This window comes from Phyllostomus hastatus, unplaced genomic scaffold (genome assembly GCF_019186645.2).
Source record: "Phyllostomus hastatus isolate PE091 unplaced genomic scaffold, TTU_PhHast_1.1 phas_contig_40, whole genome shotgun sequence".
NCBI lineage: Eukaryota > Metazoa > Chordata > Mammalia > Chiroptera > Phyllostomidae > Phyllostomus > Phyllostomus hastatus.
In genome coordinates, this window is record NW_025333872.1 from 93,600,962 (window position 1) to 93,626,415 (window position 25,454).

Below are 25,454 nucleotides of genomic sequence, written 5' to 3' on the forward strand. Positions count from 1 at the left end.
TATTTCAGCTTTATTAAGTCAAGGGCTACCTGATAGGAAGTAATCATCCAGCACATCCGAGGAGTATTGACGATGTAGCGTTCACCGTCCCCTATGGATGGGCGCACTCCTGTCCGCCAGCACTGGGGGGCAGGCTCCGGGGAAACGGGAATGGCCCCGGCCCGCGCGATGCGGTGAGCGCCCGCGGAGCGTTTGGGTCTGAAGGCGCACACCCAGCTTTTCTAGAGATGGGCCAGAAATGGCTTGGATCCCCGTCCCGTCAGTCTGCCTGGCTTGTACCCATGGACCTAACTCCCCAGTGGTAGTCGCAAAGCATCGTCTCCATCGAGGACGCTTTTGGAGACCGCGGAGACAGTGCAGATAGTACTGGCCCGGGTGGCGGCGGGATTCTCGGGCGCTCACTGAGCAGCCGAGCCCGCCGGCGTTCCGCAGCCGCTTTGCCGAGTTCAGGCCGTTGTGCTGCAGACGGTGAACCGGGCCACTTTAAAGCCCTTCTGGGCGGTGACAAATTGTTCCGGGCTCCAGTGAGCAAGTAATTATTTAAATACAGTCAGCGTGCGTATGAATGTGACAACTGTTTCTTCGCTGAAAATACTGGGATGGTGGGATGGGGAGCAGTGGGGGATTTTTCTGCAAAGGAGCTGTTTTTTAAAAAGTATTTGAACTAAAAGATTAGAACTATGGATTACTCTGAGCAAAATTATTAAGTGACAAAGAACCTTGTTTGATACACCCTTACATAATACCGGTGGTGTTGGTTGCATGGCTTGTGTTCCGTTTTATAATAGCCTTCAGCCATGCAACGTTCCTTAGCCTGCGCATACCCACCGTCCTAAGGAAGACAACCAAGTCCCGGAAGTAGGCCGGAAGTAGGCCTGGCGTGTGGGGGTGTGCGTCCCCCGGCGGGTGTAGGCACTTCCGGCAGCAGAGCCTGCGGACCGGAAGTGAGCCGCAGAGCGTGGATCCGGGATTCCAGGAATGGGTCTCCCGGCTCGACCGGAAGTGCCCCTGCCCAAGTGCTCCTAGGGCAGGGTGGACTAGCTCCTTCAGCCCTGCCAAAGGGGAAAGGCAGCCACTCTCCCACGGCCTCTGCGGTTCCTTCGGCCTTCTCAGAAATCGAGAACGGCCTTGCAAAGTCCCCCGAAAGGCTCCTTAAAACTAGATTTCCGGGCTCCCCTCAGAATTTCGGGGTGGGGGGACAAGGGTGGGAATCTGTATTGCTAGCAGACTCCGGCTTCTGTCTTGAGATTTCAGGTCCCTTCCCAAAGGGAGTTTCGGGTCTCGAGCACCATGGCTAGCGGTTGTCTAGGTAGTTTATAGCTATCGTTGATTCTGTTCACTGGCTTTAAAGCAATTATTTTAGGTGAATGGCTGCCCCCCTCCCAAGAAATACAAAAGATTTGATAAGCTGGTGAAAACGTACGCTGAGCTGCACCGAGCAGGTGGCTGGGCCTTTCTCGAGATCAGGTCCATCTGGCGGGAGGAAGGGCGGCTTCCTGCGAAGCGGACAGGCACGGTGGTTTTGCTCAGGGCGCCTTTCTGGACTAGGGCTGGGGGCAACAGGACGGGGTCCTGCGCCGCCCTTGCACACCTTGTGGAGGGCCATCGGCCTAGGAAAGTTTCAGGGAGTTCTTTCAAGGCTTTGCTGGTTTCGGTAGAGAGATGTTTCTCCTGCGCTCTTCTCAGACACAGTGTGTTAACTGTTCTTTATGTATGTGCCCCATATAGAAATAGTCACGAATATCTGCAGATGACTACACATAGATAGGCCCTTTGGTGTTTTCGAAAACAGGGAGTAAAATATTTTGCAAAGTACGGTATATCATTTATCATGGAAAGAAGAGAACTGTTTGTGCGTTTCTGGTCCTATTTTACCACCTTCTGGGAATGGTTTTGCGGCCTTGCAAGGAGACTGAGAAAGGAAGTTGAGAGGAAAGGAAGTTGAAAGGAATGAATGTTTAAGTTCACTTTTACGCGCACCATATGTTCTTTGTGTTGTCTTGGAATACATTAAATCCAGGGCGAAATAGCTGCCTTAGGACCTTGACCCACACTTACTTTAAGAAACCCTTCTGGCTCTTAGATTTCGACAGTAAAGCCAGAGGCGAGTGCCGGCAACGTGTGTGCCGTGCTTCGCCGCAGTCCGCACACACAGGTCCCTTCCTGCCCCTTTCATGTCTGAGCGGTGCCTGCTGGACTCGGGCGCCTTGATGTAACACATCCTTGTAATAGCGGTGGCCTTTCTTTCCCGGGAAAGGGGAAGAAAACGGTGCCCCTGGAGTACCATTGCCCTGGGAGGCATGTGGCTCTTTGCCTGATTCACTGAGAATTCTCCTAAGAAGTCAGAAATCAGCATTTCAGCAGAAGAGTAATAAAAGCCACAGCCAGGAAAGACGTTATGGTCCCTTCAGTAGGATAAAATTTACATTGTAAGGCAGGAGTACTAAACAAACCTATTTCTCTACTTCCTACCCTTATTTATTTCTCAAAATAGTAGAGCAATGCTATTTTGGCAGTTTTCACATTTGCATAACACAAATGCCCATTTTAAAATATATAACATTTTATATATTTTAAATGAAGAAGCTTAGAGAATTTTAAATCAGTAGTTATGCTTATATTTATCTAAGTCTGATTTTTAAGTCCGTGTAAATTATTATCATTAATTATCAAAATGCATATTGACCTAGCTCCTTTTACTTCAAAATTGCTTTTGTGTACATTAACACATTTTATGTGTAAATAAAGGTACTGCTACTTTTTATTGTTTTAAATAATAGGCATAAAATATTATAGATACCAACAAAACTATTTGTTATAACCTTTGGAGAAGAAGAACTTAACAGAAACCACGTGTTCATGACTTTGCTGCTTTCTCTGGAATTGTGTGGCTGTCGTTCCTCTGAACCCACTCTGTGAATACCTAGCAAGGACATGTGGCCTTTCATAAATGAGACTCTTTTTCCATGCTTGTCCTGCCTCCCCCCCCCCCGCCCAAATTCTTATAAAAAGGGTCTTTCTTAATGTACAGATTTACCAACTCCTATCTCGCCAGACCCCAGAGATAAAACCGCCAGAAAGCAACAAGGCCGGCTTCTTCGTGGAATATCTCTCAGCTGCTTTTTTGAGGTTTCACACATTCACAAAAATAACAGCATTTTTAGCTGATCCCAATAGATTTTTCTCTGCAGCTGCATCACTTGAAAAAGCTTTTTGTTCCAGTTCTTAAAGTCTAAGTATTGAAAGTAATTTGAAAAAAAAAAAAAAAGAAAAACATCCCAATTATGATTTGTGTGTGTGGTGATGACTTCAAGGGCTGACTGGGCTGCAAATGGGCTTTGAAAAACAAGCCGCTGGAAAGCAGGCGTTTCAGAGCACACCATGGAGCGCGCCCATGTAAACTCCCCGGCACGTGGCAGGGCAGGCTTTTTTGGCAGGACCTCTGGTCTCAACCTGCAGTGATGCTAACGATATTAGCAAATTAGCACCACGGAGCTTGCCAGCTAATTCGCCAGAGCCCTGCTCGCTCTCTCACTGCTGTAATTAAAACTAATTATTTTCTAAAACATAGTAATACACGAATATGTGCAATAATCGTTTTGTAGTGGGCAATCTGCGGAGCCTTTTCTAAAGCTCCCTTTTTCTTTGTGTTTTTGGCACATCGCGCCCCACGTGCACTGCCTTGCTGAAACCAGCACTCTCGTTTGCAGGATGTAAGCTGGGTCCCAGCCGTGAAACCTCAGGTTTATGCCATTTTGAGACAAGAGTGTTTTCTGGTGTCCGCTCACTTCCGAGGCTCGCGGTTCTCTCCGTCTTCCTGTCCCGCCTCCACCTCGCCCCACACACCTGTGTGGCGCCACACTCCCAGCCCGGGGCGTGCAGGCGGCTCGCGCTCGGCGAGGCTCCGCAGGAACTCAGCTGTCGTCCCCTGGGTGCCACTCCCTGTCGTTCCGCACTCGCTCCCCACTGCAGCCTGTCTCTTCCTTCGAAAAGACATCCATGTTTTTTCGCTTGAAAATGTCTATTCTTAGTTGTAATATGTGCGTGTCAATCACTTGTTCTTTGGCGACCCTTTCATTCTAAAGTGTCAATGAAGTTGGTTGAGTTTTTCTGAGCCTCGAGATAGAAAGTGAGTCCTGCTCGGGATTGTTGGGTTGGCCCTTGAGCTGGTGTGGGTGTCTGCCCTGGGCGTTCGAGCTCCGCTGTGGGCTGAACAAGTGTGTGCAGAGCGCCAGGCTGGGAGGAAACCAGCCCCACTGCGCAATAATCAGACATTCTTTCCTTCACAGCTTACTCTTGATTGATCCTTGTCTTTGAAGTCCAGTGCCACAATTGTCTTCCGTTACTAGAGACAAGGCCACATGTAGCAGATTAAGGTTTTCAAATGAAACAATATAAAAGTGCAGATGATTTTGCAGACTGTAGATTATGTGAATTTAGGAAATTAAGAAAGCACTACATCCCCTAGTCACCAGGCAAAAAAATGTACACAGCCAACATTCACTTTCAACACCGGACGGACAGTTCAGAGATTGGGCTTATGGCTGCTCGTCGCCTACTCTACCGAACGGTATTGCTGTAAGTCAACTTTCGGTGGTTTGGGTCTAGAGTAGACAATTGCTTTTCCTTTTTTAAGACAAAGACTCACCAGAATGTCATGCTATTTAGATTGCAGAAATCAGTATGCTCTGAGTTACCTTTTTTTTTTTTCCTTTCCTTCCTTCAAAGGAAATTCGGGTACCCGGCGCATCACTCCAGAACTTGTGTTAGTGGGAGCTCAGCCTGACGAATCACATGTATAATCCTAAACTCTTTCTCCTGTTTTCGATTAGCATCTATGGGTCTTGCAGATATGATGTCTCCTGGCGAATCCAAGCTGCCCCTGCCTCTCAAAACGGACGGGAAAGAAGAAGGCACTCCACAGCCTGAGAGCAAGGCAAAGGTATTTCCTCTCTCCTCTGCACGCGGTGTGGGGGCTGCCTTGCTACAGCTGCCGTGTGCTTGGGTCGCTGGTGTTGGCCAACACTTTGTTTTCCGTTTGGTTTCTTCCTGCTGCATGCTTTCATTGTCCGCAACACGTTTGTAGTCTTTCTTTCCCCACCCCCCCTCATGGTGTGGATCTGAAAGTTACTAGTTCTTACGGCATTAACTCATGGTTGCGGGAGAGGGGTGGAGGGACAAGACCCACCTGAGAGAGATGCCTTGGGGGTGGGGAGAAGTAAGGAATCTTGCCTGGTTTTGATTCTTGCAGCCATTTTCTCTGCCTTCAGTTTATAGCTTCCTGTTTTGGCCGCCTCAGCAACAAACAACATACTTAATATTTTGCTTTCCTGCCTTATTTGATAAATAAGGTGAACAGCTTTTTTTTTTTTCCTTTCTTTCATAATGGGTAACCCATGCTTAGCATTCCATGTAAGCTTGAAGTAAGCATGGTGGCTTCGTGGCCTTATCCAGCATCCAGCAAACTTACCAAATTATACTAATTAAGAATGCTGTTTTAATACCTTTATGTGTGTGTGTGTTTTTGTGTGTGTTGTTTGTACATGTTTTATATATATCTATTATATATATATAAAAGTTAGTCTGTTCAACTGGATGTACTTTCTGTTATTTTAAATAAAGTTTGCCCTACCTTTGTCATTTTTTTTTTTTTATTCCTCCACCACAGGATAGCTACAGCTCTCAGGGTATTTCTCAGCCCCCAACCCCCGGCAACCTGCCAGTCCCTTCCCCAATGTCCCCCAGCTCTGCTAGCATCTCCTCCTTTCACGGAGATGAGAGTGATAGCATTAGCAGCCCAGGCTGGCCAAAGACTCCGTCAAGCCCTGTAAGTGGCGCTGGTTTTTTGTGCTTTTCTTATTTTTTTCGGGGTTTTTTGGATAATTAACTAATTCTACTTGAATGCTTGCTTGTTTATTTGTTGATAAGACTTTCATTCAGTGATTTATCGGTGAAAGGGATTCTTAATCATTATATCAGTAACAAAATGAGTAACGTTGATGTGCATCATAGAAGTTGATTTCTGTTCACGAAACCGCTGCCGTAAGGAAGCACCTGGGTACCGAGCATGCGGTGGTGTTACTGGGTCCAAACTCCCCCACACAGTGACTTTGCTTAAAACGTCTAATCCGTTGTGCGCCCAAGAAACTTAAGAAATTTAACACGAGGTACTTCTCTATTTACGTGGGAACTAATAAGCAGCTATGGAGTAAATGACAAGTTTGGCGTTTGGCCCAAATCTTTCATGGGCTGTTGTATCTGAAGTATCTTATTTCAAAACTGTTACCTAAAAATATAAACATTATACTCTGGGTACGATTCAGCATAATACCAGCCCTGCTTGTTTCAACCCACTTACCGGAAATTAACAGAAAAGCTGTGTTAACGTTAGTGCCCGTGACTATTAGGAATGTTACTTTTAGGTTAATAATGTGTGGCTACGTTAGACTCAGTTGAGGTGAAAAATTATATCCTGCATGGGACTGCTAATCATCTTGAAATTGTGTGATTTCCAAATGATTTATATTTAAAAAATGATAAATGTGTAAATAAGGGAATTTTTTAGCCTTTATATTCCTCTGCCCATAGAGTCTTTGTTTTCCTACTAAAGAAATTAATTCTGTGCCATCAAAAAAAAAAAGAAAGAAAGAAAAAATGGCACTGTAGTGCCCTTTATTTTACATTCATGTAGTGAATGAAAAGATCTTTAAAAAAAAAACCTTAATGTTCTATGACTTGCCAAGAAAGCTTAATTCACACGCTGACGTCTGTGAGCCGCTGTATCGGAGAGCGCGGCTCGGGAGGAGCCGGTGGGGCAGGACTCTGACCGCAGAGTTCGGCAGCCTCGGCAGAGCCCGGAAGGGGGCTGCCGTCCTGCACCCATTCGATGGTTTAAGCCAGTTGAGCTGAAGGTCTAAAGAGTTGGTGGTTCCAGTAAATACGTGTAAAGTTCACGCGGAGCTCTAGCCTAACCGGTGTTTTCCTTTGCAGAGGAAGAAATAGTAGATATTCGCTGTTACCTTCTCTGTAGACATGGTTTGCGTTTGCAACAACTGAGATAAAGTGAACGATGATGCTTCTAGGATGATGGGTTAAGCAGAACTCGTGGGAAGGGAGAACGCAGCTCCCGATTTTGAAGTCTGTGTGTTTACTTGCTTTGAATCTCAGAAGGCATCCAAAATTGGGGGGCGGGGTGGTTCCCCACACTCTACCCTGGTTTGTGTTGTCTTAATCCTAAGAAAAGCATTTTCGAGTTAGTAACGCTCTCAAGTTAACAGGTAGAACTCAAATGATAACTTTTCAAAAAACATGAGTATGTCAGCTCAGAGGGAGAAATTTTAGAGGTTGAAAAGCTTCAGAACGTTAAGATAATAATAAAGACCAAATTTATTAAAAACAAAGACTATTGGTAGGCTATGTGTGAAAAGTCTACCTTGCTGATTTCTGAGTTACAGAGAATGATTGAGATATGTATCGTATTTTAACTTACCAGTTTCGTACACCCCACTTTCTACTTAAATACAAGAAAAAAGCAAATTGAATTGTTAACTTTATTTTCTGATTATAACACAATTATACTTAAAATTGCATATGACTCTTCTTTTTTCTAAATATTTTTACATACATTTCCTCTTACTGTGCCCTAACCATTTTAAGAGGGTTGTTTTGTTTTTTTTTAAGATTTTATTTATTTACTTTTAGAGGGAAAGGGCGGCAGAAAAAGAGGAAACGAAACATCAGTGTGTGAGAGATACACGGATCGGTTCACTCTCGCACGCCCCCAGCTGGGGACCTGGCCTGCAACCCAGGCATGTGCCCTGGCTGGGAACTGAAGCAGCGACCTTTCGGTTCATGGGCCGGCACTCAGTTCACTGAACCACGATAGCCAGGGCCGTTTTAAGAATTTATAAGCCAACTTCCGGCTCCTGTGGTGTAGATACGGACAAGAGAAGCTGCAGTTGGGTGGTGGGAGATGTTAAGGATTGCTCTAGATGAGAAAACAGCCATTCTCTTGAACGAGACACTGATTCCAGAACGCACCCAAGGATATTGCAATGAAGGACCTCATCTTACCTCTGCTATCGCATCCCTGCAGATGAGTCAGTTTAGGCATGCTGACCTGCTCTGTCTGAGACTGACTTCAGTTTGTACTGAGAGTCGCCCTCACCGCGCCCCTAATAGAGCCTGTCTGATAGCAGGCGTGGGCGAGCCGGGAAGGACCTTCTGTGCTTCGACAGTGCGCTGCGGACGCCACTGTGTTGTCACAAAACACTCTGAGATGAAAGTAAACATTCGCACATACACATATTACCAGGCATATGGTAAAGACTGCTGAAATGTAAATCTGCCTAAAAGACTTGAGGAAAGATGTACTTATAGACTTAATTAAATTATATGCAAGGAAAACATTTGTGGCACTGTAATATGTCTTGCTGTGATTTTCCCGCGATCCCCGTTCATTTCTCTTGCCTCCACGGCAGTTGCGTGCAGTAGGATACGCTTTCTACAACGCGGAAAGGGTGTGAGTTGGTCCTGGTGACCTCGCGAAGTTAACCCACCTTTCCGCAGAGCCAGTTAATTTACCCGCTGTCCGTGGGTAGACTGCGTAGTGATGTTTACCCAAAAGTCACAGCGTGGCTAGTGTCCGAGCAGAAGGGTCCGTGTGGACCCTGGTCAGCGACAAAGCACGCACTCTTGCTTTCCCGAGGCTTCGGTTTCGCCTTGTTCTTTCTCCCTCCCCGGACGCCGAGGCACGGACTTTGGTGATCAGCTGGGAGGCGGGCCTTGAGGCCGGGAGTGGAGAGGTGAAGTGGCGGCTGTGGGCCCCATCCCATCCCAGCTTCAGTCTGACCGGACAGGGCCCACGTTCACTTGGCACCGTGCTCACAGAAACCCTTCCAGTGAGACATTTTAATCAGCTGTTAATTCTTACTCTGACGGAGCCAGGCTTTCCAGACCTTTTTGTCCACGCGAGTATTCGCTCGTGGAACGAGTACCACCGAGCACCGTAATTGTGTGTGGTCACTGCTGGCGATTCCAAGTCCGCAGGCACCTAAAGCCGAGTCAGGAGAGGGGAGGGCAGACGGACAGTCCCTTGCAAAGCGTGGACTTGCCCGCACTGAGTGAGCACGGCCACCAGGGCCAGTGAGCCTGCAGCGTAACCGAGGTGAGGGAGCAGGCGTCGCGGAGCGCGTCCCAGGGCCTCAGGCAGGAACAGGGCCCAGACCCGTTCCTTCCCTCCCGGCACGTTTTCCTGCATCGTGGCATCATGAAAGTGCTTTCGTGAGGCTCTAAAAACTATGAAAAATAAAATGAGGCTGTTACGAACTAGGGTCTTCATTAAGCATTTCTAATTTTAAGAGGACAAACTGAGGTGTGCAGACATTGAACTTCAGTTCAGTTAACAAGGAAAGGTAGGAAGAGTTGAAACATGTATAGTCAAGCTCATCTGAGAGCTGCTTCAGGTTAGGAGAACCCAGTCCCTTCCCAACTGGGGACAAGCCCTCTCGGCCTCATCCCTCGGTCCTGAGTTACTCTCCCAGAGCCCTTCCCGGTTTGGGTTTAGAGAGGACTGGGTCGGAAATGGCAGCTGGATCTTACATTCGGGATGTCGGGAGAGTACCTTTACATCAAAATGATCGCTTTTATTTCTCTGAAATTTCAGATTGCCTGGGATCGAATCTGAAACTTTTTAATTTTTCACAAACGAAACACAAGAGGGAGGTTGGGGCTTTTTAATTGATTTTAGAGGAGAATGGGTTTTTTTTTCATATCCTTACTTCAAGTTTTCATTTATTTCAAAAACATTGGATCCATTTTCTCTTTAGAGGACCTCCAAAAAGGAAAAAAAATTCAATACTAGGGTTAAAAGCCTCCTGATAATAACTACCACCCTAATGGCGACAAAGCTCCTGAAATGGTCTCGGTATGAGACTGTGGTATAGAATGTTGGAATAGCTTTTTTCTTGGCTATAAGAATAGGAAAATAAATGTTTAAAAGTTACAGTTGTCTGCATGGCACCCTCCACATTCTGGAACGTACAAGGTCATGTTGGCAGAATAGGGATGTCTGCCTGCATTTCTAAGCTCTTACCTAAAGTGATTTTGAAATGACCGACATGCAGCTTAACTTCAGCATCAATGTGAACTCTAAAAGACCACACTACTTTTTACCCTACCGCTCCACGTTTTTCTTATTTACATCAACCGTATCACCTGTTTCTGTATATTTGATGTAAAGATTTCATGCCTCAACACTTCTAAAGCCAAAGACTTAAAATTTCTCCCGAGCAGGGAACATAGCTCGGGAGAAGTACAGGTCCACTGGAGGGAAAGCTGCCAGTCAGCAGCTCTCTGGGTCTGTTCTCAGGCTTCTTGCTCAGGCCCTGTTTTCGTTGGGGGTCGTCTTGCTATAAGCAAGGTAGAATCAGACATCAGTGGCAGTCATGTTATTTAACCCCCGAAATTTCAGCAATATGTCTAAAATTATTTTAAGCTAAATTTAATGCAGAAGAGTTCAGAAAAACTCCATCTAAATAATGGCTATATGTTGCAAATGATCACCTAGTGAATAGACCTGACTGACCGAAGTACATTGCTATTCCAAGGAAAGCTTTATAGGGAATTTGGAAGTGATTTTGTGTCATAGCCCCAGAGTTACAAATCATTGCAAGTATACGGACATTGTTACACATACAGAGACGTAAAAGGAAAGGAAACTATGTAGTTGGGCTGTTGAGGACTGAAAGCGTTCCCTTCCCACATCACGTAATTCAGATAGTGAGCTTCAGCTGTGCAGAAACAGCTGCTTTTGACATTGTAGCATCAAGTGCAGTTGGGAGAAGAACAGACCAAGAATTAGAACATCAGCACGTGGGCATATAAACACACGTGTGTAAGAGTCACTGCGTATTTATCTGGGAGTACGACATAGCACGTGTTCACGATTGAAACGTGGTTACGTAAGAAAGCTGTTACAATGATTAGGCTCTAGGCCCTCACCAGGGTGGAGAAGTCGCAGGCGTCTTCAGCAGGGAAAGCTGGGCGTCGTGACCCGGCGCTGTGCACTCACAGTAACAAACTCTCGGGTGAGCGCGGCCCCGCGCCACCGGGTCCCGTGGTTTGTGACCTGCCCCTTATCTTCGGCAGGGTCCGCGTGTTTGCCCTTCCTCCGTGTGACGGAGTTTTGATGGCGACACGCATTAGCCATCCTTCGTTCGACAAGGAAGAGGGGAGTCCGTCCCTACAGTCTGGGGGGCTCTGTGATGACATCACCCGTGAAGCGTGAGGCTCACGGTGATCCTTCGGTGAGCCCGCACCCTGTTGGCGCCCAAAATGACCGGAGGTGCCATTGGGATCTTGCCTTCTGGGATTCAATGCTTATATCAGTAACGTAAAAGAGGTTTTTGTTTCTTAAGTATATATAGAAGGGGGAGTTTGGGCCTTTGTTTAAAGCCGAAGTAAACTCTTAATTAAGAACTGTATAGTTTGTGCCTGAACTAGTAGCCTTCATTCCTAATTGTTGTGTGATAGCAGTAGTTTTTTAAATTTCTTCTCTTCCTGTATTCGGTAGCTCATTGCTTCTCTCTCACCTTCTCCCCTTTCCCTTGCCCCCCGTGCCTCCTCCCCCCCCCCAAATGCTCCTCTGGGCTCCAGAAGTCCAGCTCCTCCTCCACCACCGGGGAGAAGATCACCAAGGTGTATGAGCTGGGGAACGAGCCAGAGAGGAAGCTGTGGGTCGACCGCTACCTTACCTTCATGGAGGAGAGAGGCTCCCCGGTCTCCAGCCTGCCTGCCGTGGGCAAGAAGCCCCTGGACCTGTTCCGACTCTATGTCTGCGTCAAAGAGATCGGAGGTTTGGCCCAGGTAAGGGTGGATGGATGGATGGATGGATGGATGGGTTGATGGGTGCATGGGTGTATGAGGGGCCATTCTACCTAAGCTCTTACAGCAACTTTCTGGGACTATATAGGCTCAGGTCGTTTTCTCGTGAAGATAAAGCTAAGCCTGTGAGAAAGTCCCCTTCATTGGGACCCTGGCTTTGCCGCCAACCCGCAGTGTGACATCAGGAGGTCGTTTATATGGGCCTCAGTCCTCGTCTGTACAAGGAGGCACTGGGCTAGGTTTCTCTTTAGGGTCCACGGCAGCTGTAGAGCTCTATGGCATCTGCTGGGTTTCATAGTAAATACTCTAGAAATGTTTTGCACATGACCAAATTAGTTGTCTGGTCAGCTATAAATAAGATTCACTGTTCCCCTCTGTCTAGGGCAATAATCAAGAAAACGAGTCATACTTATAAAACCAGGTCCCTGACACCTGGGCCACGGGAGGGTCACCTCTGTCCTTATGCACAGGGCTGGGTCGAGGGTGGGCAAGGTGGCGCCTGGGGTGTGGGATTTCAGGAGGCACTTGTGCCCAGGGTGGTGCAGGTGGCTGCCCTGGGCTGGCCTCTCAGGGCGCTTTCCCCTGAGATGTCGCGCCCTCAAGGCCACACTTTCCTCGCTGAGTCCTAGCCCTCCCTTAGCGTGAAGTCTGGGGGGGTGGGAGATCCCCGCGGGGAGGACAGGAAGGGCACTGACCCTCAGGCACTCCCTGCCTGTTGGGTGAGGGCCTTTGTCTTTCTAAGTCCCTGTAAAACGCAGGAGTCGGCAGCCCTGAAGAAGACAGAGGAAACTAACAAAATGCAATACGGTGGTGGTGTGGCCCAAGGACTCCTAGGGCAGGTGGCGGAGGCCAGGTCTGAAGCCAAAACGCCTGCCCCCACGCCCATCAGCAGTGGTCCACAGACCCAGCTAGGCATTCGAGCCACCTGGGCTCCCACCCAGATCGGTGAAGGGGACCCCTGCGGGACACTTGGTGGCCTGATACACGGGCAGACGCGCTGCGTTCCACCCAGGTGGCGCAGGTCACGAACTGTCCAGGGCGAGGCGTCTAAGTCACAAGTCTCACCTGATCTCAGTCTCCATGCTGCGCAACTCAGGGGTCGCAGGAGAGAGAGGCCTTTGTTCCCTCCGAGGCGCGCCATCCCCCCCGCAGGGGCCCTGAGACCTGCAGCTGAAACACGTGGAGCTTGAGTCAAGGCTCTGCGTGATCCTCGGGTCAGTCGCACACCGCACACCAAGCGTGAGTGGTGGTCAGCCGGGGGGAGAATCGAGAGGCACATGTCTCCTCGGCACTTAGACCCCCGACCCCTCCTCTCTCCCCTTAGACCCCTGACCTTTCCCTTCTGTGCCCAGACCACTCGCCCTCCCCCCTGTACACCTAGAACCCTCGTGTGGATTCTTCAGAACCCCTAGGATACTGAACAGGTGGGGGGGTCACCATCACAGAGGTGTACAGTTTGTCCAGACACCTCGCTTCGACTCTCAGCCGCGTGCATGACCACGTTGGGTCTGCCAGAGAGCCGCCACCGGCTTAGCTAGTGAGCACGGGCAGAATGTGCCTGCGACCCAGCGGTGAGCGCCTGGCCCTGGTCACCCACACGCCATCTCGGTCTTCGTCTGGTGACCGTCAGGTGTGCTCGGAGCAGCTGCTGCAGCCACGCTCGGCTCAGCTCAGCGGCCGAGCTGAGGGCGTCGCAGGCAGCTCTCGGCTCGGTTTCCACGGCGTCGCACGGGCCTGCCCGCTGCCGGCGGCCGTGAGTGCCGAGAGCGGCACCAGGCACTTCCGTGAGCGCTGGGCGGTTTGTCGTGCACCATTTAGTGCTACGTAAATGGGCATGGAGAGCTTGGTGAGAAAGTTTGCATCCGAAAACTTAACATTTCATTAAACACCACGTGTGCCCTTAACCCTTCCCCACGCTGTTGAACACAGGACGCATGTGAAGGCAGAATAGTCCCCGAGTAGTTGCAGGTATTCGTGGTTCGTTCACGTGTTGAACCTTCCGTCATGCTGCTGTCCCCCAGCGGGAACCACAAGGGTGACATAATAATGCCTGACACCCTTACGTAACATGCAGGACTTTTTTTCTCTCCCGATTGTGCCACTGTGTTCTCTCCAGCCTGAGGGTAAGGGGGGGCCCTGACAGTCCCACGTGTTCCCGCCCCTTCACGAGCCCCAGGGCACTGCCCTGGCGGCCAGCTGGTGGATCGGGAGCCCGGCTAGGTACGATGGCCTGTGCTGGGCCTGCAAGTCGGGGTCCCTTGGTCAGGGGCCTCGTTCCCTTTGCCAGACGCCACAAGAAAGCCTCGTGGGAGAGGGGGTGGACGCAGCCCGGTTAACAGGCTCATCCTTCTGGGGGCGTGTGGCTGTTGGGAGGAAACACTGGTTTTCACATCAAGGCTGAAACACCCAACTTGCCAAATAGCTCTGTTACTGGTTTTTAGAGTAGTTACTAGATGCTCTTTTTAAAGAATTTGGAAGTGGGATGGGGCTGCGTGTGTGTGAGTGTGCACGTGCTCAGAGGCACGTGTGGCGCCGGTAGAAGCGTGCAAGGCCTGGGAAGATGCGTGGGGCAGAAGCAGCTCAACGAGCGGTGCGTTTTATGTAGCTATCAGCAGGTTCCGTAATGGCTTTGTAACTGTAAACGCTGCCTTTGCACTACTGAGTGGGAGTAATGAGCATTAGTTAAAAGTGGCAAGTGGAAAAAAAAAATAAACCAAGACATTAAGTCCTTTTTTTGTCTTCTGGCTTTAAACAAGCTACTTTGCTGCAAACCAACAACCCTGCCTTTTTTCTTTTTTCTTTTCTTTTTTTTTTTTTTGCTAGGTTAATAAAAACAAAAAGTGGCGTGAGCTGGCAACCAACCTGAACGTTGGCACGTCGAGCAGCGCGGCGAGCTCCCTGAAAAAGCAGTATATCCAGTACCTGTTTGCCTTCGAGTGCAAGACCGAGCGCGGGGAGGAGCCGCCGCCGGAAGTCTTCAGCACCGGGGAGACCAAGAAGCAGCCCAAGCTGCAGCCGCCATCTCCTGGTAAGCAGGGGCACTGCAGCCTCTGCCCGGTGACTGGGGCCGGGACCGCCACAGCGCACCCCGCTCCCAGGGGTCCGAAAGAGCCCCTGAGGCCTCTCCACGGTCTTGGCCTCACTGCAGAGGAAGGGGCAATTGTTTTGTCTGTGTACCTGCGCCCCCCATGGGCGGAGTCAGGGGGAAGAGAGACTCAAAGTGGGTGTAGTGTCCTTTCTGGTCTGCACTTTGAAGGCACCCCTCTTTAGGTTTGCCTTATTTAGCCAAAGCAGACTTCAGAATTCATAGCTGAATACCGTTACTCATCGTCCAGGCACGGTGCAGTGGTCCACCCACCTCTGTCCGAAGGACCAGCCCAGGAAGCCGTGCTGGCAGGTGTGCCCCCGGGGAATCCCACCTGCAGTGGGACTGGTGGCCCCTCCCTGCTGGGCCCCCATCAGGAAGTCTCAGACCTGCGCGCTAGGAAGTGGACTCTGGCCTTTGCTGTCATGTCCCTGCCCTGCAAGTGGTCACCTTTAGGGAATTCAACAGCCTGTCATAGTGAAGACACGGCAGTCCAGTCAGCCGGGAGCAAGAGGTCAGGCGTGTTCGGAATAACGGCGGGTCACCTAAGCTCTCATACACAAATCCAGGTTGACACCTGCCTGCCTCCTGTCCCTCCAGGCCGCTGCCGGCGACCCTGCCCTCTGCCGGCCCTCCTGCCAGCCCTCGTGCTCCCTGTTAGTGTTTAAAATCTGCAGCTAGTGCATTCTGTTTTGATAAACACAGTATCGGAGATGGGAGGGAATTTGCGTCATCCCTGTTCTGGGCGGTGACTTCTCTCAGGTTCAGCTCGACGTGAGCTTGTCTGGTTCCGCCGCTTCCAAGCTCTGGAGTGGTCCTTCCTTACCCGCGTGTCCTGGTCGTGCCTGCAGCCTGCCACCGCCCAGGCTGGCCCTGGGGCGACATCGCGGAGCTCATTGCTGGTGTTTCCTGAGCCCCGACAGTGTGCCGGGGTCCCTGTGCCGCGTGCCGGGCACTGCATCTCCCCGTCAGACGGAGCACGCAGACTCTGGTTTGAAGTGCGTTCGGAAACTAAGGCCCGTAAAGTCCAGGGGACTGACCCAAGGTCACAGCGATGGTGCGTGGGAGAGAGCTGCTCCCACTCGCTCGCCTGCCCGTGCGTGAAGTGCCCTTGTAGTGCGGCAGGTGCGGACACCTGGAAGGTGGTGTCTGTGAGCCGGAGAGAGCAGCTGTGTCTTAGTGCATTCCGCCGCCCTCTGGAGGGCGGTGCTGACACCTCAGGGCGCTGACCGAGGGGCCTCACGTGAGTACGTGGAGTGAACGTGCCCAGATTGAGGTCTGTCACCTGTAAGTGCAGGCAGAAATCCTCTCTGACCCTGCCCTCGAAGATCTGAAGCCTTCACCAGCTACGGCGTGCCGGAAAAACTGGAATCCAGTTTTAAACATCTCCCACTGTATTCACGGGGTGAAACAAGCTGCTCGTGAACAGCTCTGAAACTACTTTTCCCAAATAAAAACCCAGCGGGGTGTAGGGGCCAAAGCGGTGAGTCTGCAAAGATCCGAAACTGCATTTTACTCGCCGGAAAAGAGCTTGCGTGCGAAGAATGGTCCTGCCAGGCCGCGCCAGCGTCAGCACGGACGCCCCGCTGAGGCCTGGGGCCCTCGGAGGGCAGAGGCCTGTCCTCCTGACAGTCAGCTCCGCCTGCCCCCCTTTTTCTGAGCCGCCGCTTCGTGGCAGCAGCAGCAACATCGCTGCGACTGCACACGAGAGCTTGGATTGCGGCTGCACTTCTGATCGTCCGTCCTCCCCAGTGTCCGCACGGAGCCGAGTCCTGGGAAGCGGGCAGCCGCGGAGGGGGTCCTCCCGAGCCTCTGCTCCGTCCGTGCGACTCGCACTGCTCCAGGGCCGGACGCCAGGCGCTGCCCCAGCGCCCGTGGGGCGGGGCCCTCCCCGAGTCTGGGACTGTCTTTAAGGAACTTGTCTCTGAAACATTTCTTACTGTCAAAGAAGGAAGAAAACGTATTTTCAACAATTCGCCACATCAGGATCCCACATGTACTGCACTTTTAAAACCTCATTTTCGGCCAAAACGTGTGTTCATTGCAGTCCGTTTTTCCCATGGGCACGTAATTGTAGCTTATCCCTTACCAGCACGTCCAGGCAAACTAAACTAAGATTCTTAAGAAACATTCTAGGTTATTTTTTTAAGTGGTCACTGAACCAACTTAAATTCTAGGTCATTTGGTAGTATTCCAGGAGCATTCGAAGTCATCCGTCTGAATCCAGTTCTGATCTGGCATGGCTGGTGGGGATCTGAAATTCAGTTCTGTCGGCCCCGGGAGGAGTGACCCTCAGCCCTCGGGGCGGTCGGGGCCTTCGCTGTGGACCCGCCCTTCCGTGCCCCCGAGAGCAGCTTCCCCCAGTCTCCCAGCCACTGCAGCGAGTCAGCCGAGGAAAGCGCCCCCCCCATGAGACCTGGACAAGGCTGGGCTGCAGGTGCATCTTTAAGGGGCCAGCGGGGATCTCATTATAATAAAACTATAAAAGCTGGTGGACTTCGAATGAACAGCGGCAGGAATTTCTGCCTCGGCTGGCCAGGGCAGCCTGTAAACGACGGGGAGGCAGGGGGCGGAGTCCTGCCTGGGCGGAGCCCCGGGGGCGGGACCGGGAAGCTCCTAGTTCAATTAGTCAGTCTGTAACCTAAAACCCATCCATCTCTGCTGGCAGGTGGCTGGCTGCGTTTCTATTATTAGCTGACAGGTGATGTCACAGAACCTGTCACGGACCCAACTAGGGAATCCTCAGTGGAAGATAAATGAGAAAGGGGCTCAGGTTATAAACAAAGGTGCCCTCTGGGTGACCTCCAGTCACCGCAGACCTGGGACAGATCAGCTCTTCTTCCTCCCCCCCCCCCCCCCCCGCCTTCCTTCCCGCAACCCCAGCCAGAAGTAGGGCACCAGGTTCGTGCTGCGTAAATTATCTTCCCAGCCAGGAGTCTGGCTGTACAGTCTGAAGTGTGTGAATGTACTTAACCTTCAGTAACCTTTCCATTGTTTACTTTCGAGTATACATTTGTAGCTTCTGGCAGAAGGTAGGGACATCCTAGACTGCGTGCCAGCCTCCGCTATTAATGGAGCTTCAGGAGGTTGCATTCATTTTTTTTTTTTTTCCCCTGAAAGGGAAGGAAGAAACTCTGGCAAGAGGGAAGAATTTTTCCTCCTCTTTTTTTTTTTTTTATGAGCTGTAAATGTGAATCCTTGTAAATAAGGTTCATTCTGAAATCCCAGCCTTGTGAACCACATTTCCAAGGAGGCATGCAGGCCGCCGTGCCGTCTGCCCCTGGACGTGAGATGCTAGCCCTCCGCTCTGGGCCAGTCACGTCTGTAGGACTACCCTTGCGTGTTTATGGAAGACTCCGCTTCTTCCTTCTGTTAGGTTTTTAAATACGCACTGCTGGGGTTTCACGAGAATTTGGTTTGTGAAGTCGCCCCGGGCACCCAGGGGAGCCGCTGCACAGGACGCGCAGCCTGCCGGCCGCTCCTCATTGCGGGGCCTGGCCAGGCTGGCCCCGGGCAGCCCCGGCCTCGCGGGAGCGGTGCGGCCTGAGTAGGAGGAGGGGTGGCCTGGTGCCGTCCCCGACTCCTCTCCACGCACTCTGTGACACCCCCCCGGTGGTCGGTGTAACTCAGCCTCCTCGACAGGAAAGCGTGCGCGGTGGTCGCCGCCGTGGGCCTCGGGGACGGCACCGCAGAGGGCCGGTAGATGGCGGCATGTGCGGGGCTGCCGTTGACGGGCAGCCAGTAACTCTGCCGTCCTTGTCGGCTTGGCACACGCGGAAATCCAGGCGCGGAGAGAGCCCGCCGTCGAGTGAGCCCGTTAAATTCCTTCAGTAAGCAATTAGCAAGTGAAACCCGTACCTGTCGGAACACCTACCCCACTAAGGGCCCTGGGCTCCAGGATAAAGCGGGAGCCCTTCAAACACTGCTTTCCCTCTCAGGCGAGGTTCACTTTTCAAGAATCCCACTTAAATTTTGGGAAGATGGCTCGGCTCTGAGCTCTGTTATTAGAATGTGATTATAATTAGAGCCAACTCTCAAAACTCGGATAGTGACTTTCAAGGGCTCCGAGCCAGGGCTGTGCTGCAGCAGCCGGTCTGATTCCCAGCTCCAGCGTCACCGCCGGCGCGCGGAGCACAGGCACCCGGGCGCCGAGGAAGCCCTGAGCTACGAGAGGAGGCCCGTTGTTATTTTGTGTCATCGTTTTTCCACTGAAACATTTTTCATTGCCTGAGACCAGAACTGACTTTTCTAATTTTTTTCTAAAACATCACAATAGTCCATCAGATTAATACACCAAAATTTTCATCCCACTTTTCTTATTCTCAGACATATAAATTATCTGCATTATAAACAACACTAAAATAAACATTTTTCTGCCTTAAACCTTCTTTATACTAGATTATTTTCTTGGGATAAATACCCAGGAAAGTCATTACCCGGTCAAAAAGAATAACTACATTTTATGGCCCACAAGTGAAGTATATTTCCTAATAGTTCACTAAAGCAACTTTTCCTGATTTTTACTACAGTGTAAGAGTAGTTCTCGTCACGAGAAAAAGAATCATAACTACACCTGGTGAAGGATGTTAACTAGATTTACCATGGTGATCATTTTCCAATAGATACAAATATCAAATTACTATATTGTACACCTAAGACTATTATAATGTTATATGTCCATTATATCTCTATGAAAAATGGAAGAGCAGCTAGTTTTATTACATCATTGCCAGCAATGGATAAGATAGGGTTTTGTTGTTTTCTTCATTATTTGGGGTTTTGTTTGCTTGTTTATTTTGTTGTTTTTTTTTTAATACTAGCAAGGATAACCTTACTTTGATAACCTGGTTTTCTTTCCCCATTTTCTCTTTGTACTTCCTACTGTCAGCTAACTCCGGATCCTTGCAAGGTCCCCAGACCCCCCAGTCGACTGGCAGTAATTCGATGGCGGAGGTTCCGGGTGACCTGAAGCCGCCTACTCCAGCCTCCACCCCTCACGGACAGATGACCCCGATGCAAGGCGGCAGGTACGGTGAAAGAACCGTGTGAGCCCTACAGAGTCAGACCGGTCAGTCGTAGTTTCCTGGAGCAAACCTCAGAGAGAAAAGAACTAGTACTCTCTAGGGAGTTTTTACATGTTGAACACTACTAGTTTTATCCACGTCACTTATTTTGGATAGTTTTTACATTTGCAGATTTCAAGATGAGCTTGTTTTCTGAGTAAGTGTCTGGAGGTAACAGCTCTGGCCGTGCCACTAAGCCTTCCTCTTTCTCGCCACCCCAGAAGCAGTACAGTCAGCGTGCACGACCCCTTCTCGGACGCGAGTGACTCCTCGTTCCCCAAACGGAACTCCATGACCCCGAGCGCCCCGTACCAGCAGGGCCTGAGCATGCCCGACGTGATGGGCAGGGTGCCCTATGAACCCAACAAGGACCCCTTCGGGGGCATGAGAAAAGGTGAGTGCAGAGAGGCCTCTCCCAGGCTGGTGGTCCCCGGGGCATCCTCTCCGAGAGAATGCACCCAAAGGCACACTGAGCAGAGGGGCTCTGAACGCCACCAAGTGGCTGCTCTGTGGCAGTCACACTGCGTGGGCTGGGCTTGGGGCTGGGCGCCGGGAAGGGTCGTGCATACCTGACCTAGCGAGACAGCAACAAAAAGTAAATCAAACCACAAAATACACTCATGTATTATATAGGGTAACATTGCAGATTTATCTGTTACGTAGAGCAAGATAATCTACACTTTTTCCTTCCAAGCTTCCGAGCTGCTATTCCAAGTAAAGATTGTGCAGAACGTGCAGCAAATCCATAAACGCAGAAATTCAAAAGCTTTGTGAGTGTTGGAGGCGGCTATTTTTCTTAGTGAGATGAAACGTTAGAACATTTTGTTAGTGCCGTTGGGGGCTGTGTTACATTTTTAGACTCGGGAAAATATGATCATCATAAGAACATGGAAAAATAATTAGCGGTGTTTGAAATCTGGCTTCTGAAGTTGCTGTGAACCGTGCCAGTCTCCTACCTATGCGCTGCATCGTCGGCGAGAGCTGCGTCTCCCTGGTTTCCGCGGGCCAGGGAGTGTCCGTGCCGCGGAGGGCGGGGGTGGTTGTGGGCTGCCTCGCCAGGCCGCAGGCAGCCGCGTAACTTGTCCTTATCGACCGTGTAAGGGATACAGCCGCCCAGGAAGGAAGTCCCGTCTCACATTTCCCACGCCCTTCAGCTGGCTTGCAGCTTTATAACACAGGTCCGTTTGGTGCCAAGGTAAAGAAGGTGAACAGAAAACCCCAGGAGGCGGGTTCTCCTGCAGCCCTGTCCCCGGTGCTGTCAAAGTCTCCATTCCTCAGCCCGCCGTGTTCTGTCAGTGAACTTGGCAGTGCTCTGATTTTTTTAACTTACTGACCATCATCAGTGGACACCCTGTTCCATGTCCTCATTGCCCCACAGACGGGAGAGACAGTGGATAAAAGAGCCTAGTCTGAGACCCGGGGGCCTCGTGGCCTTGGCCCCGCCTGTCCGCCTGCTATGGTGGTGGGTGGGGGTACTGTTTCTTAGATAGTTCTGTTGTGAGCTGGGGTGTCACTTGAATGGCCGGTGCCATCCGGACGCTGCACTGGGAACACGGCTGGTGCCACGGGGCCTCCCCCGGGAATTTCCCAGGCACCAGGTGACACTGGGTGGGTCTCAGGAAGGGGCACTCCAGGAGGACAAGCGCCATCAGCCGATTCACGTGGCCCATTGGTCGGAGCAGGTCTGAGCCCGGTCTCGCGGTGGGAGGGGACTTCACCGGCTGTGACTCCTGGGAGTGTGCTCCCGCGGGCAGGCACTGAGGCTCGGCCTGCCGTGGCGGGCGTTGGCAGAGGCCGTGCCGATCTGCTGTCACTCTCCGAATGAGAGTGTGAGTGCGTGGACCCCACTCCCACACTAAATACGATTATTACCAGTCATCCGAATATTCGCCAGTCAGATTAGGAGGGGAAGCACCTCATCATTGTTTTAACTTGGATTTCTTTAATCATTAGTGAGGCCGTGCATCTTTTCAGATATTTATTGGCTAATTTTCTTTTTATTTTTAAAGATTTTATTTATTTTTAGAGAGAGGGGAAGGAAAGGAGAAAGAGAGGGAGAGAAACATCAGTGTGTGGTTGCCTCTCAAGTGCGCCCCCCACTGGGGACCTGGCCTGCAACCCAGGCATGTGCCCTGACTGGGAATCGAACCGGTGACCCTTTGGTTCACAGGCTGGCACTCAATCCACTGAGCCACACCAGCCAGGGCTTGGCTATTTATTTTTCTTGTCCTTGTGACAATCCACTTTTGTGTTTGCCATTTGCCCATTTTTTAATTTGATTATCTTTTTTCTTACTGATTTTTAAGGACCCTTTGTATATTGGGAAATTAAGCTATTTAACTTTAATTATTCCCCTTCATTTTTGTCTATCTCTGTTTTTACATCTATAAAATGGAAAATAACATCAAAACTCATCCTGCTGAGGCTTGATGGAGACGAGATAAGTATGTGAGCCTTGACTCGGCTGGGTGGGTATCGTGCCACGAAGCATAAGGTCGCCAGTCTGATTCCGTGTCAGGGCACACGCCTGGGTTGCAGGTTCAGTCCCAAATGGGGGACATACGAGAGGCAACTGATCAGTGTTTATCTCTCATATCGATGTTTCTCCCCCCAAATTTCTCCCTCTCTCGTCCTCTCTCAAATAAGTAAATAAACAAAGATGATGGGGAAGTGAAGCGAACAGACACCTTCCACCAGCATGAGGCTTCCTTACCTGCACACTCTGCCAGCCTCGCAGGTTCATCGGTTCACAGAGTCTTCACCAGTGTCTGCCTCTTGTAAGATGAAAGTCACAACCTTCATCGGGTGAAGAAGCAGTAGTGCTATGTATCAATTGAGACTTGCATGAAAATGTTTAATTTGCGTACAGACCAGTTTCTGGGCTTGACCCAATTTCCTTCAGGCTCTGAGCTGATGCTAATTTGCCTATTTGACCTCATTGCCACTCTGCCCCCTGATGGAAAAAGTGTCCCTCATCCATTCTTGAGCAGTTCTTAACCCCCTCGTGATGTCCTTCGTCCTGATCTGGGGGTGCGTCCGTGGGTGGGGGTGCGTGTCCAGGTGTTCGCTTCCCCCACCCCCTCGGGAAGGGAACTACCTTGGTAAGTGTACTTCGTCTCCTCCTCACCGGACTCCATTTGATGTGTCACCAGCTTCATTTAGTGGACGAGGAAGTAACCTCGGAAGTGTACTAACTTTCTGAGGACCTGACCTGCGTTTGTTTCCAGCGTTACTGCATGACACATGACCACAAACGCAGCAGCCGAAAACGGCATCGGTTTGATGTCCCGGTTCTGCGGGTTCCCAGCTCAGGGGCTCCCGCGGCAGAGGTCAGGCGTCAGCGAGGTGGAGACCTGCTCTGGGGCTGGGGCTCCTCGGCCCACTCAGGCTGTGGGCAGGGCTTGGTTCCTTGCGGCTGTGGAATGAGGCGTCTTGTTGACGGTCACCTGGGGGGCAGTCTTCGCAGCTGACACCCCCACTGCAAGGCAGGTGCTTCTTCAAGGGCGGAGGGAGGGCCTCTCTGACTGGCTGTGCTCAGACACTCAGATGTGGATTTACAAGGGACTCGTGGACAGTCTCTCTTGGTTAGTTCACAGTCAGCTGATGAGTACCTTCGGTGACATCTGTGAAGTCCCCTTTGCCATGGGAGGTGACCGCATCCCATCACATTCAGGGGTTCTGCCCGAGCACAGGGACGGGCCGTGCGGTGCTACGGATAAGATGTAGCTGCCGGATTAAGGATAACTTGACTGGAAAGGGACCTTGGCTTTTGCAAATGCTCACCGCCGTCTGTCGTTTACAACCCCACAGTGCCTGGAGGCAGCGAGCCCTTCATGACGCAAGGGCCGATGCCCACGAGCAGCATGCAGGACATGTACAACCAGAGCCCCTCCGGAGCCATGTCCGGCCTGGGCATGGGGCAGCGGCAGCAGTTTCCCTACGGAACCACCTACGACCGGAGGTGAGTGTCTCCTGGGGCGAAGGTGCAGCCGTCTGCTGGGGGCTCTGCTCCCTCCCCGCAGACACAACGTCTGCTTTCCTGCCGGCATTCATAAAGGACTGTGGGTGTCCGTCCGGCGGCTGCCTTCACTGGAAGGCAGGCTGTCACGGGACCGGGAGAAGGGCCCTGTCCCCGGGCAGCTGAGTGCAGCTGTGTGTGTGAGGCAGACGCCCGGAGGTGTGGCCTGGAAACAGGCTGGAGCCGGTGCCGTGGCGTGTCTCCTCCCTGAGAACTCGAGGCCGCAACTGTCCCAGGTCACAGCGGCCCTGCCAGCACTCGGTGCTCTCTGTGACCACGCCGAGACTGGCACCTCCCGCTCCCACGTGTGGCTCCCACGTGTGGTGACCTGGAAGGACCTCGTGGGCGTCAGCTCAGCCCGCCCCCCTCCCCCGCAGGTCCTCCTCCTCCTCAGGGCAGGGCTGTGCAGCGGTGGCCGCAGGGGCTGCCGGCAGACTCGGGCGCGCGAGTTCTCGGGAAGCCCTTGCAGCAAGACCTTGTCTTCAGAGGTCCCCACTCCTCCCGGTGGACGCGGGGGCTGGGGGCGCACTGTGCTCCTAACAGACGTCTCCCAGAAGAGCTGCAGCACTGGCCTCACCCCAGCTTCCGTGCAGGAGGATGGCGTCTGGCAGGAAACCAGCAGGTCACGTGGCAGCACCGACCCAGCGTTGCCTGTACTGAGAAGGGAGCCAGGGCTGCGTGTCTGCGAGGGGCAAGGGAGCTGCTCCCTGAGACGGCGGTGCTCAGGGCAGGCCGCCGCCGCGGCCAGGGAGGCCCCGGGCCTGCGCCCGGCGCCGTTCTTACCGCAGGCAGGCCCTCCTCTCGGTCTCGGTCGGCTCGCTCGTCGCCCCCCTCGCCTCCCTGAGAGCAGTGCTCGGAGACCAGGCTTTAATGTAGTAATAATGGCGTTTTCTCAAGGGGAAAGTGGAGGCACCTTCAGAAGCTCCCTTTGTAGCCCTAGCCACGTGGGCACGCCTCTGGATGGGGGGCTTTCCTCCCTTCAGAGTCCGGGGGACCAGAGCGGTGCCCCGCTCACTGGCCCACCACTCACCGGCCCCCCACTCATCGGACCACGTGCCGGGGACAGTTAAGAAGGGAAGAGGTGTCCCCGGCTTAACACAGAGGGCGAAAGTTTGAGCCTGGTTCTTGAGGTGACGTAGGCATCGCGTGGGGACTTACACATCTAGACCAACAGTTCTTGCCCCGGGGAAGGACAGCGCATGCGTGTTTACAACATCCGCATCAGATCAGTTCACCATGGAAGTGTTTGGGGTACTGAGTCGAGGACTCGGCCTAGATTTGGTGTGTTTCTGAGGGTCCAGCGGAAGCTGCTGCGTGTGTGTGTGTGTGTGTGTGTTGGCTGACGAGATCAGAGAACAATTGTCCAGAGACGCCCAGTCTTAGAGGACTCGAGGCAGATACGCAC

General features: G+C 51.5%; 1 protein-coding gene across 9 annotated transcripts in view; it reads left to right on the forward strand.

Moving 5' to 3' along the window:
* Positions 1 to 25,454, forward strand: part of ARID1B (AT-rich interaction domain 1B) — a 395,667-nt gene that overhangs the window by 359,569 nt on the left and 10,644 nt on the right. For 5 of the 9 annotated variants that reach the window (XM_045844125.1, XM_045844118.1, XM_045844120.1 and 2 more), the window contains 7 exons: positions 4,833 to 4,942; positions 5,669 to 5,827; positions 11,656 to 11,865; positions 14,707 to 14,911; positions 19,857 to 19,995; positions 20,253 to 20,425; positions 23,842 to 23,992. In XM_045844125.1, coding sequence (XP_045700081.1) covers positions 4,833 to 4,942; positions 5,669 to 5,827; positions 11,656 to 11,865; positions 14,707 to 14,911; positions 19,857 to 19,995; positions 20,253 to 20,425; positions 23,842 to 23,992 — 1,147 coding nt within the window. The remainder of the gene's footprint in view (positions 1 to 4,832; positions 4,943 to 5,668; positions 5,828 to 11,655; positions 11,866 to 14,706; positions 14,912 to 19,856; positions 19,996 to 20,252; positions 20,426 to 23,841; positions 23,993 to 25,454) is intronic. The other 4 variants (XM_045844122.1, XM_045844126.1, XM_045844119.1 and 1 more) reach the window with 3 other exon arrangements.